Raw genomic sequence first — 15,609 nt, 5'->3', positions numbered from 1 at the left:
AGAGCGGCCGATCAGGGGGAGAGGGGGAGGAGATAAAAGCGCGGCGCCGCCCCCTCCACCCTCCCCCATCAGTAAGGTCATCCGTGAACTATTTCAACTTTGAAAATACTTGTAAGATGTAAAATGCAAGATGTGAGGTGCATGCAATAGATAACAGGAGGAGGTGGACTATTCATACATCAATTAGCAAGTAGCGTAATAGCATGGAGGTGAACTACTGGAGGATCAATTACGCGTTTTTCGCTTTTTGTCTTGTGTATGCGAAATTTTCCAGTGGATGTCAAACAGTCTGAGGAGATTGTAACTGGTACATGGCGTAAATTTCACAGTTGTATCGATTTCCCCTCACCTGACTCAGTCAGTACATCTAGAAGGCTGTAATGTATACTACTCACAAGGGAACATCCCCATCGCACCCCCCTCAGATTTAGTTATAAGTTGGCACAGTGGATGGGCCTTGAAAAACTGAACACAGATCAATCGAGAAAACAGGAAGAAGTTGTGTGGAACTATGAAAAATTAAGCAAAATATACAAACTGGGTCGTCCATGCGTAAGATAGGCAACATTAAGGGCAATGTCAGGCGAGGAGTGCTGTGGTCCCGTGGTTAGCGTGAATAGCTGCGGAACGAGAGGTCCTTGGTTCAAATCTGCCCTCGACTGAAAATTTTGCTTTCTTTATTTTCGCAAAGTTGTGATCTGTCCGTTCGTTCATTGACGTCTCTGTTCACTGTAATAAATTTAGTGTCTGTGTTTTGCGACCGCACCGCAAAACCGTGTGATTAGTTGACGAAAGGACGTGCCTCTCCAATGGGAACCGAAAACATTTGATCGCAAGGTCATAGGTCAACCGATTCCTCCACAGGAAAACACGTTTGATATATTCTGTACGACACTGGTGACGGCATGTGCGTCACATGACAGGAATATGTTGTCAACCCACCTAACTAGTACACTTGGCGAATGGGTGAAAAGATTCTTCTACCTTGCCCGATTTAGGTTTTCTTGTGGATGTAATAATCACTCCAAAAAAGTGATGAAAACATAAGAGTTTTTCACATAAACTGAAAATAAAAAGTTAAAATTCTCAGTCGAGGGCAGATTTGAACCAAGGACCTCTCGTTCCGCAGCTGTTCACGCTAACCACGGGCCACGGCGCTCCTCGCCTCACATTGCCCTTAATGTTGCCTATCTTACACATGGACGACCCAGTTTGTATATTTTGCTTATTTTTTCATAGTTCCACACAACTTCTTCCTGTTTTCTCAATTGATCTGTGTTCAGTTTTTCAAGGCCTATCCACTGTGCCAACTTATAACTAAATCTGAGGGGGGTGCGATGGGGATGTTCCCTTGTCAGTTTTATTAATCGTCATTGACTGTTCCCTGTCTTCGTAACAATAACAAATTAGCTGCTTCGTTATGAAGAAGCAATTCTAGTTTTGTCACAACTTCGTCTGCTATAGCTGTCAGAATTGCGGCTTAGGATGCAGTTCTTGTATATACAGAAACATAGAGCTGATGAATGTATTAGAGAGATTGCGCTTTAAAATAAGAAATGTCACTCAAAATATCTTGAGAAAAATAAACTTACAGCGCCTCTGCAGCCGAAAGGTCAAGTGAACATCTGATAAAGGAGAGAAGGCGGGCAGAAAACATGAAACCAGAAGAGAAGCATTGAACGGAAAATGGACCAGAGCCCAAATATTGGACCTTCTAAAGAGGTGACATAAGAAAAACTGTTATGTTGAACTTTAAATTGCAGTTACTGAAAATTATGTACGAGCGTGAGTCAAATGAAAACCTTAAATTTGTAATAACAAATCGAAATTTCGCACCGTTATCCTGTAAGTTGGTAAGTGTGCTACAAACAGGTTGTAGAAAGGCATGTAGGTGGCAGCATAGAGCAGATGGACACATACCGTCGCAGTATCAGTATAAAGATGGCCGCCCCACTTGCGACTTGCACCAGAGAGGAATAGCGTTCTGTTATTCGGTTTTTGCGTAGTGAAGATGTGAAACCTACTGAAATTCATCGGCGAATGAAGGTTCAGTATGGTGATGCATGCTTGTCACAGCAGCAAGTCTACAAATGGAGTAGAAAGTTCGCAACTGGCGTGACTTCAGTGGAAGATGCTCCTCGCCCAGGTCAGGCACGAGTTGTGACTCCACAGAACATTGCAGCAGTTGAAGCCATAGTGAAGGAAAGACGCCGAGTGACACTGAATGACATTGCAGCATGTTTACAGATTAGTCATGGGTCAGCACACCACATTGTGCATGATGTGCTCCAGTTTCACGAAGTGTCTGCAAGATGAGTGCCACGGCAGCTGACTCCTGAAATGAGAGAACGACGTTTTGATGCTTGCAAAGAACTTCTTCGGCGCTTTGAACGAGAAGGTGATGGCTTCCTTGCAAGAATAGTTACTGGGGACGAAACTCGGGTTCACTTCCACGAACCGGAAACGAAGAGAGCGAGCAAGAAATGGCACTATTCCTCATCACCAAAACCAAAGAAGTTTCGAACAGAACCATCAGCAGGGAAGGTTATGCTGACTCTCTTTTGGGACGAAAAAGGCGTCATTTTGGAGCATTTAGAGTGACCACTGTCACCAGTGCATCATACACAGATCTCCTAAAAAATCATCTGCGGCCTGCAATCAAATCAAAGCCACGTGGATTGCTGTCAGCAAGGTGTCCTTTTGCAACATGACAATGCAAGGCCCCACACTGCCCGTACAACAGTTGCAACAGTCACAGACCTGCGTTTTGAGTGTCTTCATCATCCACCATACTCACCACACCTTGCCCCAAGTGATTTCCATACGTTTGTATCACTCAAACACGCAATGGGAGGAAAGAAATTCCGTTCTGATGAAGAGGTACGCCACACAGTACATGAGTGGTAGCGTCCACTACCAAAAGAATTTTTTTTAAAGAAATTTATGCAATTTGTAAGCGCTGTAGGACTTGCATTGAGCGTGGGGGAGATTATGTTAAAAAGTGACACAGCTGTGTACCACTTCTGCACCATAAATAACATTTAATAAAATATTTAAAGTTTTCATTTGACTCACCCTCGTACTTACACGTTCATGTATCTTTTTCTATAAATCTATGAAGCCTACAATTACGAAATTTTCGACATTTGTTTCTATAAATCCAATAAACGTTGCCTCAAGAGCAAACTATTAAGCTCTATGTGTAAACCAAGATATGGAGCGAAGTGCGTAAAATTTTTCATGAATGCTATATATTATACTTACAGAAATACAAAGAAAAATATAATTCTCCTACTCGTTGTATTCAAAAACCTTCATCAGAATAGCTTCCTATACGTAAAGAGATCAAACAAGAAATTTTGTAGAAATCTCTTTAACAGGTTCTGAGAAAAGGCACATATATTATCTGTTTTTTAATGCAGTTTTTAAATTCCATGAAAAAGTTATATATAATGTGTCAATATTATGTATCGCAGGGTACAAAATTTCAGTTCTGTATCTTAAAAGTTTTGGAGTTGGGCATCTTCTAAGTAGTGTCAGCTTTTCATGAAGATTCCCCTTAATAGACATACAGGAGGACCCTTACAAGTTCGCACCGAAATTAGAACTTGAAGACCACTTGCCTGCGAAGGTCCTGTTCCACATCCTTCGGACGACGGCCTGTCCGTCCATCTCAGAACCGCCGTAGAAGAGAGTCTCGTTGAGGGCGATGGCATACAGCAGCACGGCGTCGTAGAAAGCCGTTACGAACGTCGAGATGGTCTCGGAGCCGAAGGTGTAGTTGTAGTCGGCGCGCGCCACCTCCTTCACCTGCTGCGAGAAGCTGCGGTAGGCATCGCTGTGTGGCGTCGCCGCCGTCACCGTCAGCAGAGCCTCGTAGGCGCGGCGCGCTCGCTCGTTGCGCTCCGGGGGTTCCCCAGGCACCAGCCACGGCTGCGTCACGTCATCGCTGCTGTCCATGCTGCCAACACAACGCGCGAAACCAGTCTGCACAGGGCGAGGACGCTGCACTTTGCGCGTCAGTGGTACAAGACTTCAGGTCTGTGCCTCATCTGATCTAGTCGTCAGCCTTCATTTCGTCTACATCTACGTCTGTATCAGTACTCTGCAAGCGGAGGGTACTTCTGGTGCCATCAATGGATCCCCCCCCCCTCCCCTCCCATCGCCTTACCTGTTCAGCTACCGAATGGCGCATGTTTCGGTGTAACCCTTAGTATTAGCTCTAATTACTTGAAATTTTGCATCACAGTCATTTCGCGAGATGTACTCTATGTGATCAAAAGTATCCGGACACCTGGCTGAGAACGACTTTCAAGTCCGTGGCGCCCTCCATCGGTAATGTTGGAATTCAATATGATGTTGGCCCATTCTCAGCCTTGACGACAGCTTCCACTCTCGCACGCATACGTTCAATCAGTTGGTGGAAGGTTTCCTGGGGAATGGCAGCCCATTCTTCATGGAGTGCTGCACTGAGGAGAGATATCGATGTCAGTCGGTGAGGGCTGGCACGAAGTCAGTGTTCCAAAACATCCAAAAGATGTTCTATAGGTTTCAGGTCAGGACTCTGTGCAGGCCAGTCCATTACAGGGATGTAATTGTCGTGTAACCTTTCCGACACAGGCCGTGCTGGATCGTATCGAAAGATGCAATCGCTATCCTCGAATTTCTCTTCCAAAGTGGGAAGCTAGAAGGTGCTTATAACATCAATGTAGACCTGTGATGTGATAGTGCCAAACAAAATAACAAGGGGTACAGCCCCCTCCATGAAAACCACGACTGCACCATAACACCACTGCAGACACTGGCAGATGACTTTCACTGGACATCCGCCATACTCACACCCTGCCATCGGATCGCCACAGTGTGTACCGTGATTCGTCACTCCATACAACGTTTTTCCACTGTTCAGTCGTCCAATTTTTACGCTCCTAACACCAAGCGAGGCGTCGTTTGGCATCTACCGGCGGATTGTGTGGCTTATGAGCAGCCGCTCGACTATCAAATCCAAGTTTTCTCACCTCCCGCCGAACTATCATAGTACCTGCAGTGGATCCTGATGCAGTTAGGAATTCTTGTGTGATGGCCTGAATAGATGTCTCTCTATTACGCATTGCGACCCTCTTCAAATGTCGGCGGTGTCCGTCAGTCAACAGACGAGGCCGGCCTGTACGCTTTTGTGCTGTGCGTGTCCCTTCACGTTTCCGCTTCAATATCACATCGGAAACAATGGACCTAGGGATGTTTAGGAGTGTAGAAATCTTGCGTACATACGTATGACACAAGTGACACCCAATCACCTGACAAAGTTCGAAGTCCGTGAGTTCCGCGGAGCGTCCCATTCTGCTCTCTCACGAAGTCTAATGACTACTGAGGTCGCTGATATGGAATACCTTACCGTAGGCGGCAGCACAATGCACCTAATATGAAAAACTGTTTTTAGGTGTGTCCAAATACTTTTTATCACATAGTGTGTGTGGGAAAAAATTCATATTTTTGTCAACATTTCTAAAACTCTAATTCCCTTCTCTCAAACACCACCCTATGGGGAGAGAGAGAGAGTGTTTCAGTTCTAGCGAATCAAAATTTACGAAGAAAGAAGTATTTTTTATTTATCCGTAACCATTTTCCACGCAAAAATGAGAACAAAAATTTTTTGAATTACAGTGCCAAATACAAAGAATAAAAAAAAGTTTAAGACGAAATATACGTAGCTTTTTATGTAGAATCTGATTCTGCAACGAAAAGTGGGGGTTCCGATTTGAAATTTTAAAGTTGCCTCCCGCCTCACCCCCAGGGGGCATGGGTGGGGTGCTAATTTTAGCACCAGCAGATGTCCCCCTCAAAAATAATCAACTTTGTATTCTACACATTTTTTCGTGTGAAGCTTAGTTTTGGAGTTATTCTGGTTTGTCAACTTAAAATTTACACCTTGTATATAGAGTCTTAAGTGAATGTGTAACTACATTTACGCAAGAATTAGCTCAAATTATCTGTAACTGACTTATTGCATCTCATTACAACGTCTCATACAAATTTTCCAAGCCATACAAAGCTAACATATATTTACAGAAATGGACGAGTTCTGCAACATTCTACGTCTAACTTCTATTCACATAATATAATAACACAAATATACTTCCAGTACAGACATTTCACCCACTTTTAAAGTATTGTCTTTTCCAAGAATGGTAATACTAGACACAAAGGTAAATCATTCGATGCGAGTAAATAATGTGGTAATAATTCGATATTAAACTTATTTTTAGTATCTCTGAAAATTAAACGTTGACTGATTCATACAAATCGGCTACCCTAATATTAAATAAAATGGATTTTCAACGTATAAACCACGAAATTTGAACCAAAAATCTGCTTCAAACGAAAGATCCGTTTTGAAAACTATTTAAAGCTTTTTGTTGAATCGAACGGAAACCAATGTTTTCATATTACAATTCGTCTAGCACGTCTAACCGTAGCAGAGAAATCTCATTACATTTCTCTGAAATAAACATTCTAACTATTATGCGCTATGACAATCATACGTCCAAATTCCAATTGAAACCCTTGCGTAAGGAGCAGTCAGGATGTAGAGGAGGAAATTAGTGGAGACTGATATACTAGAAGGATAATATACCTAGGACCACGTGGTGTGCATTAGTCAATGTTCCAATCGAAGACTGACTTTAGAATCGCGTGAGCAGTTTACGGAATTTTCTATCTTTTTTGCTGTTAAAAATATATGAGGGATTGATTTGAGCACTGTTTTTAATTATTATGAATTCTACATATTTAAGTACTGTATAATATATGAAAGGAATTTGGAGGATATTGTTAATTCTTCAGTTACGCAATTTAATAATGAGAAAAATTAAGTAGGCTATATGCGTAAAACACGTTACATAATGCATGGACGTTTAACCCACATTTCGTCAGTCTTGTACTATATTATACCTTGCAAATGAAGTGAATTTACGTAATTTCTATTCCAAAATGGGTTTAGCTGGTAACTGGTTTTCGATGAAATTTACTCTTAATTAGGTTTGGCTTAGTGCTGATTGGCGTGTAGTAGATTAGTAATGTAACCCTTAGACTATTAAATACAATAGTGCCATGGTACCATCGACTGCAACAGTTTGGATTTGAACGGAATATTTGTGTCTATGTACATGACCTACACATACTTTGGAATGGCTTTCAGCATTTGGAGAACCCTTACTTTCCAGGAGTAGTTTCTGTACTTTCAGCAAAAAATTGCACCATACATGAAGGGAATGCTGTCGTTTAAAAATGGAATAAGAAAAAATGTTAAACTTCTGTTACAGGCTTCGCTGGACGCAAATGCATGAAAAGTGCTCCAAGGAGCAACACTCTCCCCCACAAAACACGCACTAAGACAAAAAGACGCACCACGAAGGAATTACCTGAATGGAACGGACATCGGTAGATGTGATACATGTACGGAAAAACAAATGATTTCAGTTTGAGAAATATAGGATGACTTATTCAAGACAAAGAGCGACACAGGGCTGGCAAGTAAATGTCGCCTCGGCACATCTCTGGTCTTTCTGCAAACTGTTATTCAGCTTGGCACTGGTTGATAGAGTTGTTAGATGTCCTCCTGAACGACACCGTTCCCAATTCAGTCCAATAGGCACATTGGATCGTCAAAATCTATAGCTGGTCGGAGGGCCCTGCACATAGTGCTCCGGACGTTCTCAGTTCAAAAAATTGTTCAAATGGCTCTGAGCACTGAGGTCATCAGTCCCCTAGAACTTAGAACTACTTAAACCTAACTAACCTAAGGACATTACACACATCCATGCCCGAGGCAGGATTCGAACCTGTGACCATAGCGGTCGCGCGGTTCCAGACTGTAGCGCCTAGAACCTCTCGACCACTCAGGCCGGCCGCTCTCAGTTGGGAGAGATCTGGCGACCTCGTTACTCAAGGTCGGGTTTGGCAATCATGTAGGCGAGCAGTAGAAACTCTCGCCGCATGTGGGCTTGTGTTGTCTTGCTGAAATGTAAGCCCAGGATGACTCATCATAAAGGACAACAAAACGGGGCTTTGAACATGGTCGAGGTGCCATAATGGTGCCGCGGATGACAATCAAAAAGGTCCTGCTCTGAAAGGTAATGGCAACCCACACCATCACTTCTGGTTGTTGGGTCGTACGATGAGTGACAGGTACCTTAGTATCCCATCAATGTCCAGGGCGTCTCCATACTCGTCTTCGTCCTGAATTCACATTTACTGCACTAGAGCTGCCTTCAGTGATGAGGCCTCCTTCAAATTGACATCCGATGATCAACGAAGACTTGTCTGGAGACTCCCCCGACAGCTGTTGGATAACAGTTTGACTGACGCCCGCCATACAACTCGACAGTCAGAAGCGATGATCTGGGATGCCATTACCTTTCATAGCAGGGCCCCTTTGGTTGACACATGCGGCAGCCTTACAGCACAACGGTACCTCAACGACATTCTGCGCCCCCTTTTGTTGTCTTTCATGTCAAGAACTCCTGTGCCCTACATTTCAGTAAGATAATGCACACGCAAGCACGGAGAGAGTTTCTACCGCTTGTGTTCATGCTTGCAAACCCTATCTTGGCCAACAAGGTCGTCGACCACTATGGCCGAGCGGTTCTAGGCGCTTCAGTCCGGAACCGTGCTGCTGCTACGGTCGCAGGTTCGAATCCTGCCTCGGGCATGAATGTATGTGATGTCCTTAGGTTAGTTAGGTTTAAGTAGTTCTAAGTCTAGGGAACTGATGACCTCAGATGTTAAGTCCCATAGTGCCTAGAGCCATTTGAAGCATTTTTGTTAAGTCCCATAGTGATTAGAGCCAACAAGGTCACAGGATCTCTATCCAGTTGAGAAAGTTTGGGAGCATTACGGGCAGGCCCCTACAACCAACTTGAGATTTTGACGATCTAACGCGCCAGTCGGACATAAATTGGCATGATATCCCTCAGGAGGACATACAACTACTCTATCAAACTATGCCAGGTCGAAAAACTGCTTGCGTAAGGCCCGGAGGTCGACCGTTATTGACGTTCTAGGTTTGTTAAGCCTTTTCTCTTGCATAAGGCTTCCAATTTTTCTGAAATTTCACTCATTTGTTTGTTTGTACGTGTGCATTACATCTACTGATTTCCGTATCATTCGGTTAATTCCTCCGTGGTATGTCCTTTTTGTCTTAGACTGTATTTCGTTGTAGCCCTTCAGGCTTCAAGAAGCAGGTACAACAACAACATAAACTACAGATCAGACTATTTCGTGAAGCATTTGTGATTTTCAAAATCTTCTAGGTTCACCAAGAGCACAGAACTGGGAAGTCCTTGGAATTTGCTAGCAGCAAAGTATTACAGTACTTTAAAAGATTAAGTGACAACCTACTCACTCAGCGGTATGTTACAGTCACACGCCCAGTGGAACGACCCTGCGGCCGCTGCTGCTCACCTGTTGAAGAGCTCGACGTTGAAGAAGACGTACTCGCCGCTGCCCACCATGTTGAGCTCCTCGGCGGCGAGCAGGATCTCCCTGACGGTGCCGGGGTCCGCACACAGCAGCACGACTGCAACATCGGCACCTGTCGCCGATTACTCTGGGAGCACGGTCAGCGTCTGTGTAGTCTCACACCCAACAAACACTTACATGTAAACGCTTTACAGCGTACACTACCTGCTCACAAGCATCCGGGCACCTGCTGATGGACGTTAGCATGCAGTGTTATAATGAGCCTAGTGTTTTCAAAAACCGTTCGCACCTAGTGTGGAAAGTATCCGTGCGTGACTTACAAATTTTAACTACTGTTATGAATTTTTATAGTTTACGGAATAGGTCCGCACACTATCAGCTCATTTGTATAAAATTTTAATTGTTATTTTAACTAAACAGACGATAGGGAAAATTAAATTAAAGAAAAATAAAGGAAGTTTAAGCTTTGAGATTTATTTTAAAGTTTATCAGTGTTCAATGAAACATAAAAGATGGTAAACCTGACTCAAAGCTTGTGCCTTATTTAATGTTAGGAAAACGTGACTTTCTAAGAACAGGAGACAAAAAAAAAGAAAACAACGAAAATGATACAAAGTCTGGGAAACAGGGTGGAATACATTCAAAAATAACACACAGAGTTAGTTGAAGAGTACACAAAAGGAAATGAACCACAACCAATCGATTCTATTTGTAGATTGGTTGTGGTTTGTGGTTCATTTCCTTTTGTGTTCCCTTCAACTATCTCTGTGTGTTAGTTTTGAGTGTATTCCACCCTGTCTCCCAGTCTTTGTTTCATTTTCGTTGTTTCCTTTCTTTTTTGTTTCTTGTTCTTAGAAAGTCACGTTTTCGCAACATTAAGTAATGCACAAGCTTTGAGTCTGGGTTACCACGTTGTACGTTTCTTTGAACACTGATAAACAAAGAAATTCGGCCCCTACCATTGTCCTGTTCTTAATGGATAATCACATACTTCTATAGTAAGTTTATACAAAGAAAACGTGGTGCGATATATCCACAATCTTACCGTATTGTCTATGAAATCTTTCAAAAAAATATGAAACCGGAATAACTGCTCGTCGTACCGATTAATTACGTTTGAATACGCGAAGTATTATTCAAAAGAGTAGCTGAGGGCCAGTTTCGTTACTACACCATATGCTGCACGTGGTCAACTACATTTACAGAAATGTGTAATTCTACAATAATTTCAGTAACCAAAAAATTAAATCGAAACATTAGTTACAAGAGAAATTTCCGAACTGGATTACTAACGCCATACATAGTATTGACTTGATGGGTCAAACAATGTTTACGAGCACGTGGTACTGGTACCACAAAGCACACACCACGTGGCTAGAACATAAAGAAAAATTTATAATATGAAAAATTTTATTGAGAAGAAAGCTTACAATCACACGCACATTTACACTAAAGACCAATGATCTTAATTACAATTACGCCTCATCACCACGTGCTTCCACTTTCTTTTATTCGACTGGGAACAAAGCCACTACCGCAATACATTCTGAAACTGACACTGAAATTGCATTGCGTCGCGATTTAAAATAATATAAAAACATTTTCGATGTAGACCTGTAATAAAAGTGATTAATTTTTCAGTTAGGCGTCTTTCGGCCTCACCAGACACGCGCTTATCCGGAGATCTTATCACCTCAGAAACTGGCCGCAGACTCAGTAGCGTCGGCCCCTTCCGAGGGTGCCCCACAGATACAGTAGGAAGGGACCAGAGAGGCATCTTCCTGTACTAACTTGACAAGGGACGGACAGGACCACACTAAGGAGACAAACCTCTTTGCCTTAGAAATCGTAGATACCTACTCAGACGTTGGTCCTACCGTTCTATAGCAGACAGACTTCTCTGCTACCACCGAGTATGCAACTACAAATACGCTCACTCATTCATCCTTTCACACCAGAAGGGAAGGAGATGACAATATCTTAACACATCATATACACTATGTAAAACCGGCCGGAGTGGCCGAGCGGTTCTAGGCGCTACAGTATGGAACCGCGCGACCACTGCGGTCGCAGGTTCGAATCCTGCCTCGGGATGGATGTGTGTGATGTCCTTAGGTTAGTTAGGTTTAAGTAGTTCTAAGTTCTAGGGGACTGATGACCACAGCAGTTAAGTCCCCTAGTGCTCAGAGCCATTTGAACCACTATGTAAAGGAGGCGGCTGTGGCTTCCATATGAGTCTGTATGGTATGAATTACATATAAAAATGTGTTTGAAAGTGGTGTATGACAAGTTGTTCGTGTTTATGTGTCAATGTAACATATTCCACTGCTCAGTCTCCTCCCAGATAAATCTGGAAATACCACAGTAAATTTAGAGGCAGAATGTATGACATAAACAACAGTAGACTGAGGAAAACAGCATGAAAGGAATCTAACAGAGACCTTTCAGTGTATCTAACCTTATTTTTTATGACGTTCTCAGCCGTACTGAAGACACTTTCAACTAGGTGTGTGAATTCTAAATGTCTGTAGAACAATGCCAGCACATTCTCTCTCAACCGCCGAAACCAGAGGAGGTACTAATGTTAAGCGTTAGGGTGTGCTGCGAAGTCGGCGTTCTATCGCATGCCAAAATTGTTTCATACAGTTCATTTCGGGTTTCTGGCATTTCCAGAATACATCGTAACTGATGTTGTATGATAGGAGGCAATGTCTTGCTGAGACAAACAATCATCGTCTTCGAACGGTTCTCCTACGGTACACAGTTCATATCCTTCCATACTTTGCGTTTTCGTATCCGCAATAACATGGCCAACCTAACTGTGAAATACACCCTCATACCATAACACCACCTCCTTCGTGCTTCGCATAAGCCCCTACACAAATGACAAATAACACTCTCCAGGCATTCGCCAGACCCAAACGTTTCCTTCGATTTGTCACAGTCTATCGTGATTCGTTACTAACTACAGAAATGTATTGATTCTGAGTAGGGACTCGATGATCGTACCTATTCTTTTTAACTCCCTGCGCACATTCATTGTTCTAACTGAACCGTTGCTAATACTTTGGCACTTAGGAGCAATTCTTTTCGCGGATTTCATGATATTTTGACAACCACTCCCCGCGTTGCTCAAGGGCACCTGTGCTTTTCTGTAAATGAGACCTATGTGTTCCCAGTTTAGCTGCAGTTATCCTTCGCGTTTCTACTTTACAGTCACATCAGCAACAGTCTATTGGGTATCTTTAGAAGGGTGGAAACGTCTCTGATGGGTTTATTACCCACCTGACTTCCAGTGACTAGAGCCCATTCCCAGTCACTGAACTCTCCTGACGACCTATTTTGCTGTTACTGCTTCCCTACTGACAACGGAACGCTCCCCGCCTCTTTCTATGGTGGAAAGCATTTTTGAGGTAAAGATAAGCTGTGGCATTTCCTTTTGACACTTTTAGCGGCAAGCTACAGTACTGTGGCGTGGTAATTTGAATATGTATCAGGCATGAACTTACGTAGATTAAAAAAAAAGGTAACTCTCTTTCTGGTTGACGGTTAAAACTTTATTACTAAACGTCGTAGGTGTTCCTAGAGACTTCCCATTACAACATACGGTAATGTTATGAACTGAACTGCTAATAGGGTCACCCAGCGTTAGGTGCCAAATAGGGACTGAATAGAATTGACTGAGGAATTGATATTTACATAAGATCAGCTCACACTGGGTACCAAAATATAGTTCAAAAATGGTTCAAATGGCTCTGAGCACTATGGGACTCAACTGCTGTGGTCATAAGTCCCCTAGAACTTAGAACTACTTTAAACCTAACTAACCTAAGGACATCACACACATCCATTCCCGAGGCAGGATTCGAACCTGCGACTGTAGCGGTCGTGCGGTCCAAAATATAGTAAATTAATTTTAAACGATAAATACAAGCAAACACATATTATTATTATTATTATTATTATTATCATTATTCACAGATCAACATTACAAATACATTGTTAGGACTGATTCGACTGGACATACAGATGACTCAGTACTTGAGGAAGTTGGAATGAAATTCAATTAATTCGTCTTATTACTTGAAGAAGTCAGTGTTACTTCCGGCGTCTGTGGTTCATGAGATGTCGTCAAGAATGTAAGTCTCTTCTGCTGTTGTGTAGCTGCTTCAGTTTCCGTGTTCTGCGGCTCTCTTACAACGCTCCTTGTATCTTATCCCCTACGTAATTCGACTGGTTGACAACCGGTCTGTTCCGTTTCTGGGAAGAGCACTATTGTTACTGTCCTCGCGTACGGCATCTGTTACCAACAGCGATTATCTCGCAGGGGCAGCGAAAATATGATATTTGGAGGTTGACGTAAGGCCAGGAAAATGAAGTCGAATGCTTAAAGATTCAACCATCAGACTGCAAGACTGCGGAAAAGCCCATCATACATGGAATAGAAAGTTGGGAAGTGCCAAAGTGACAACAAAGTACGGAAAGTGCTATGGGATGTGACTCATAGAACTGTGTATACATCAGGCAGATAGCCATTTTACAAGCTTGATGTGAAGCAACGTGCAAATGGCTTCTTCTGAGACACTTCTGGGTCCTCCTCTTGCAGAGTGATCGTTCATTATTACGATTCACTGTCTCGTCTTGCTACTAGCCCTACTTTAAAAGTTTTAATCATTTTCCCCTACCCTGGGCGGCCAATTTCCCGTAGTACTGTATTTGTCACTGGCGGGGTTCTGTGTGCAATCCCATGCAACGCACCAGCGACATTGCTTGACTAGGCCTCCTAGTCTTTGTACAGGGTGACAAAATTTCTGGCCATTTACGCCAAAAAGCGTCGGCTGGTGTGGGAGACGACGACTTCCGCGTCGTTCGCAATTATTTGGCGTTCTGGCACTTCCCAGAACTGGCTGCTAACCAGATTTTCTAGTGAATACCATCAAATATTCCATCAAACATTTTTCTGTCTTTATGAGTTATCAAGAGGGCTGCAGCCCAACAACAAACATAATTGTTCGTCGTGGGAATGCTTGGCAGCTTTCGCTCTATAGCCTCCACGCGTTTGGGGCTCGTTGGTGGCATCCTCCAGTCAGTCAGCTTTTAAACGGAACTTCCCTTTGAAAGTAACACAAACACTTCAGTCAAGCTGCACATTTCTGGCTTTTGGGGAGGCCTCACTATGGCCATTAGCAGCTTAAGCGGAGCGCTCTTGCTCTGAGGACCTGGTAGCAAAGTATTACAGTATGGATTATCAATCTATGTAAAAATGATCCATTTATAGAGGCACGAACATGCAGAAAACTGTCGCTATATCTTTTTAAGTTTCCCAGTATTTAAAATACTATCATTAAACTCTCTGGTCAATTTGTAACTGAGTAGCATTACTTCACAATTACATAGTGTGTTGTCGAGATACGACTTGATACAGTAATAATTACGTGATGATCATTGTGTGGCAAGATAATGTGAATATATTATTATAAAAGTTCATTTGAATTAACAGTTAAATACTGATTTTATTGTTCGTTAACCTGTTTTACATACATATAAAGCAGAGTGTAATATACAGTCTGGCATCTCCTCCAAAATCCTTGGATAGATTTCGACAAAATTTGGCACAAAACAGCATACCTCACAAGTATCATGGGCAGGTAGAAAGGAAGAGGTGAAGACACAGATGGAAAGAGGGAGGGAGAGGAGGATATGGTCAGAGGAAGGAGGTGGAGGAAATGCACAATCAGAGAAGAGTAGGAGAGGAAGAGATTGAGAGTGGGGACAGGGAGATAGAAAGAGCATGGAGGATAAGGTAAACTGGCTGTGGAAGATGTGGACACAGAGAGGGGGAGAAGGAGATGTGTTCAAATATCTGCCAAACATATACATGGGCGAAGCTGCCTCACCTCTAATTGCTCTCTGCTTCACAGTTAACATTCGAGTCCCACCTTAACTACTGATTTACTGTTATTATCGTATTTATGATATTCCCCCGTGTGATACCTTCAGAGCTACAAGTTAGGACTCATTCCCAGCGCCTTCACACCCTCTCTTTTTTCCTACCCACAACACTTCAGATCGTCCTGCAAGATTTTTTTTAATGCAATCATTATAATATGCTACTCATCATTGAACCGG

At 42.8% G+C, this 15,609-nt stretch overlaps 1 protein-coding gene across 1 annotated transcript in view; it reads right to left on the bottom strand.

The window, feature by feature from the left end:
* LOC124613802 (atrial natriuretic peptide receptor 1-like) overlaps window positions 1-15,609 on the bottom strand; it is a 459,276-nt gene that overhangs the window by 355,620 nt on the left and 88,047 nt on the right. The window contains exons 2-3 of the mRNA XM_047142525.1: window positions 9,463-9,577; window positions 3,624-3,952 (exon numbers count right to left, since the gene is read on the bottom strand). Of these exons, the coding sequence (XP_046998481.1) occupies window positions 3,624-3,952; window positions 9,463-9,577 (444 nt within the window). The remainder of the gene's footprint in view (window positions 1-3,623; window positions 3,953-9,462; window positions 9,578-15,609) is intronic.

The sequence above is a fragment of the Schistocerca americana genome, chromosome 4 (assembly GCF_021461395.2).
Source record: "Schistocerca americana isolate TAMUIC-IGC-003095 chromosome 4, iqSchAmer2.1, whole genome shotgun sequence".
In the NCBI taxonomy this organism is placed as follows: domain Eukaryota; kingdom Metazoa; phylum Arthropoda; class Insecta; order Orthoptera; family Acrididae; genus Schistocerca; species Schistocerca americana.
Note: the sequence above shows the minus strand (reverse complement) of the source record. Positions and strands in the feature narration are given on the sequence as shown.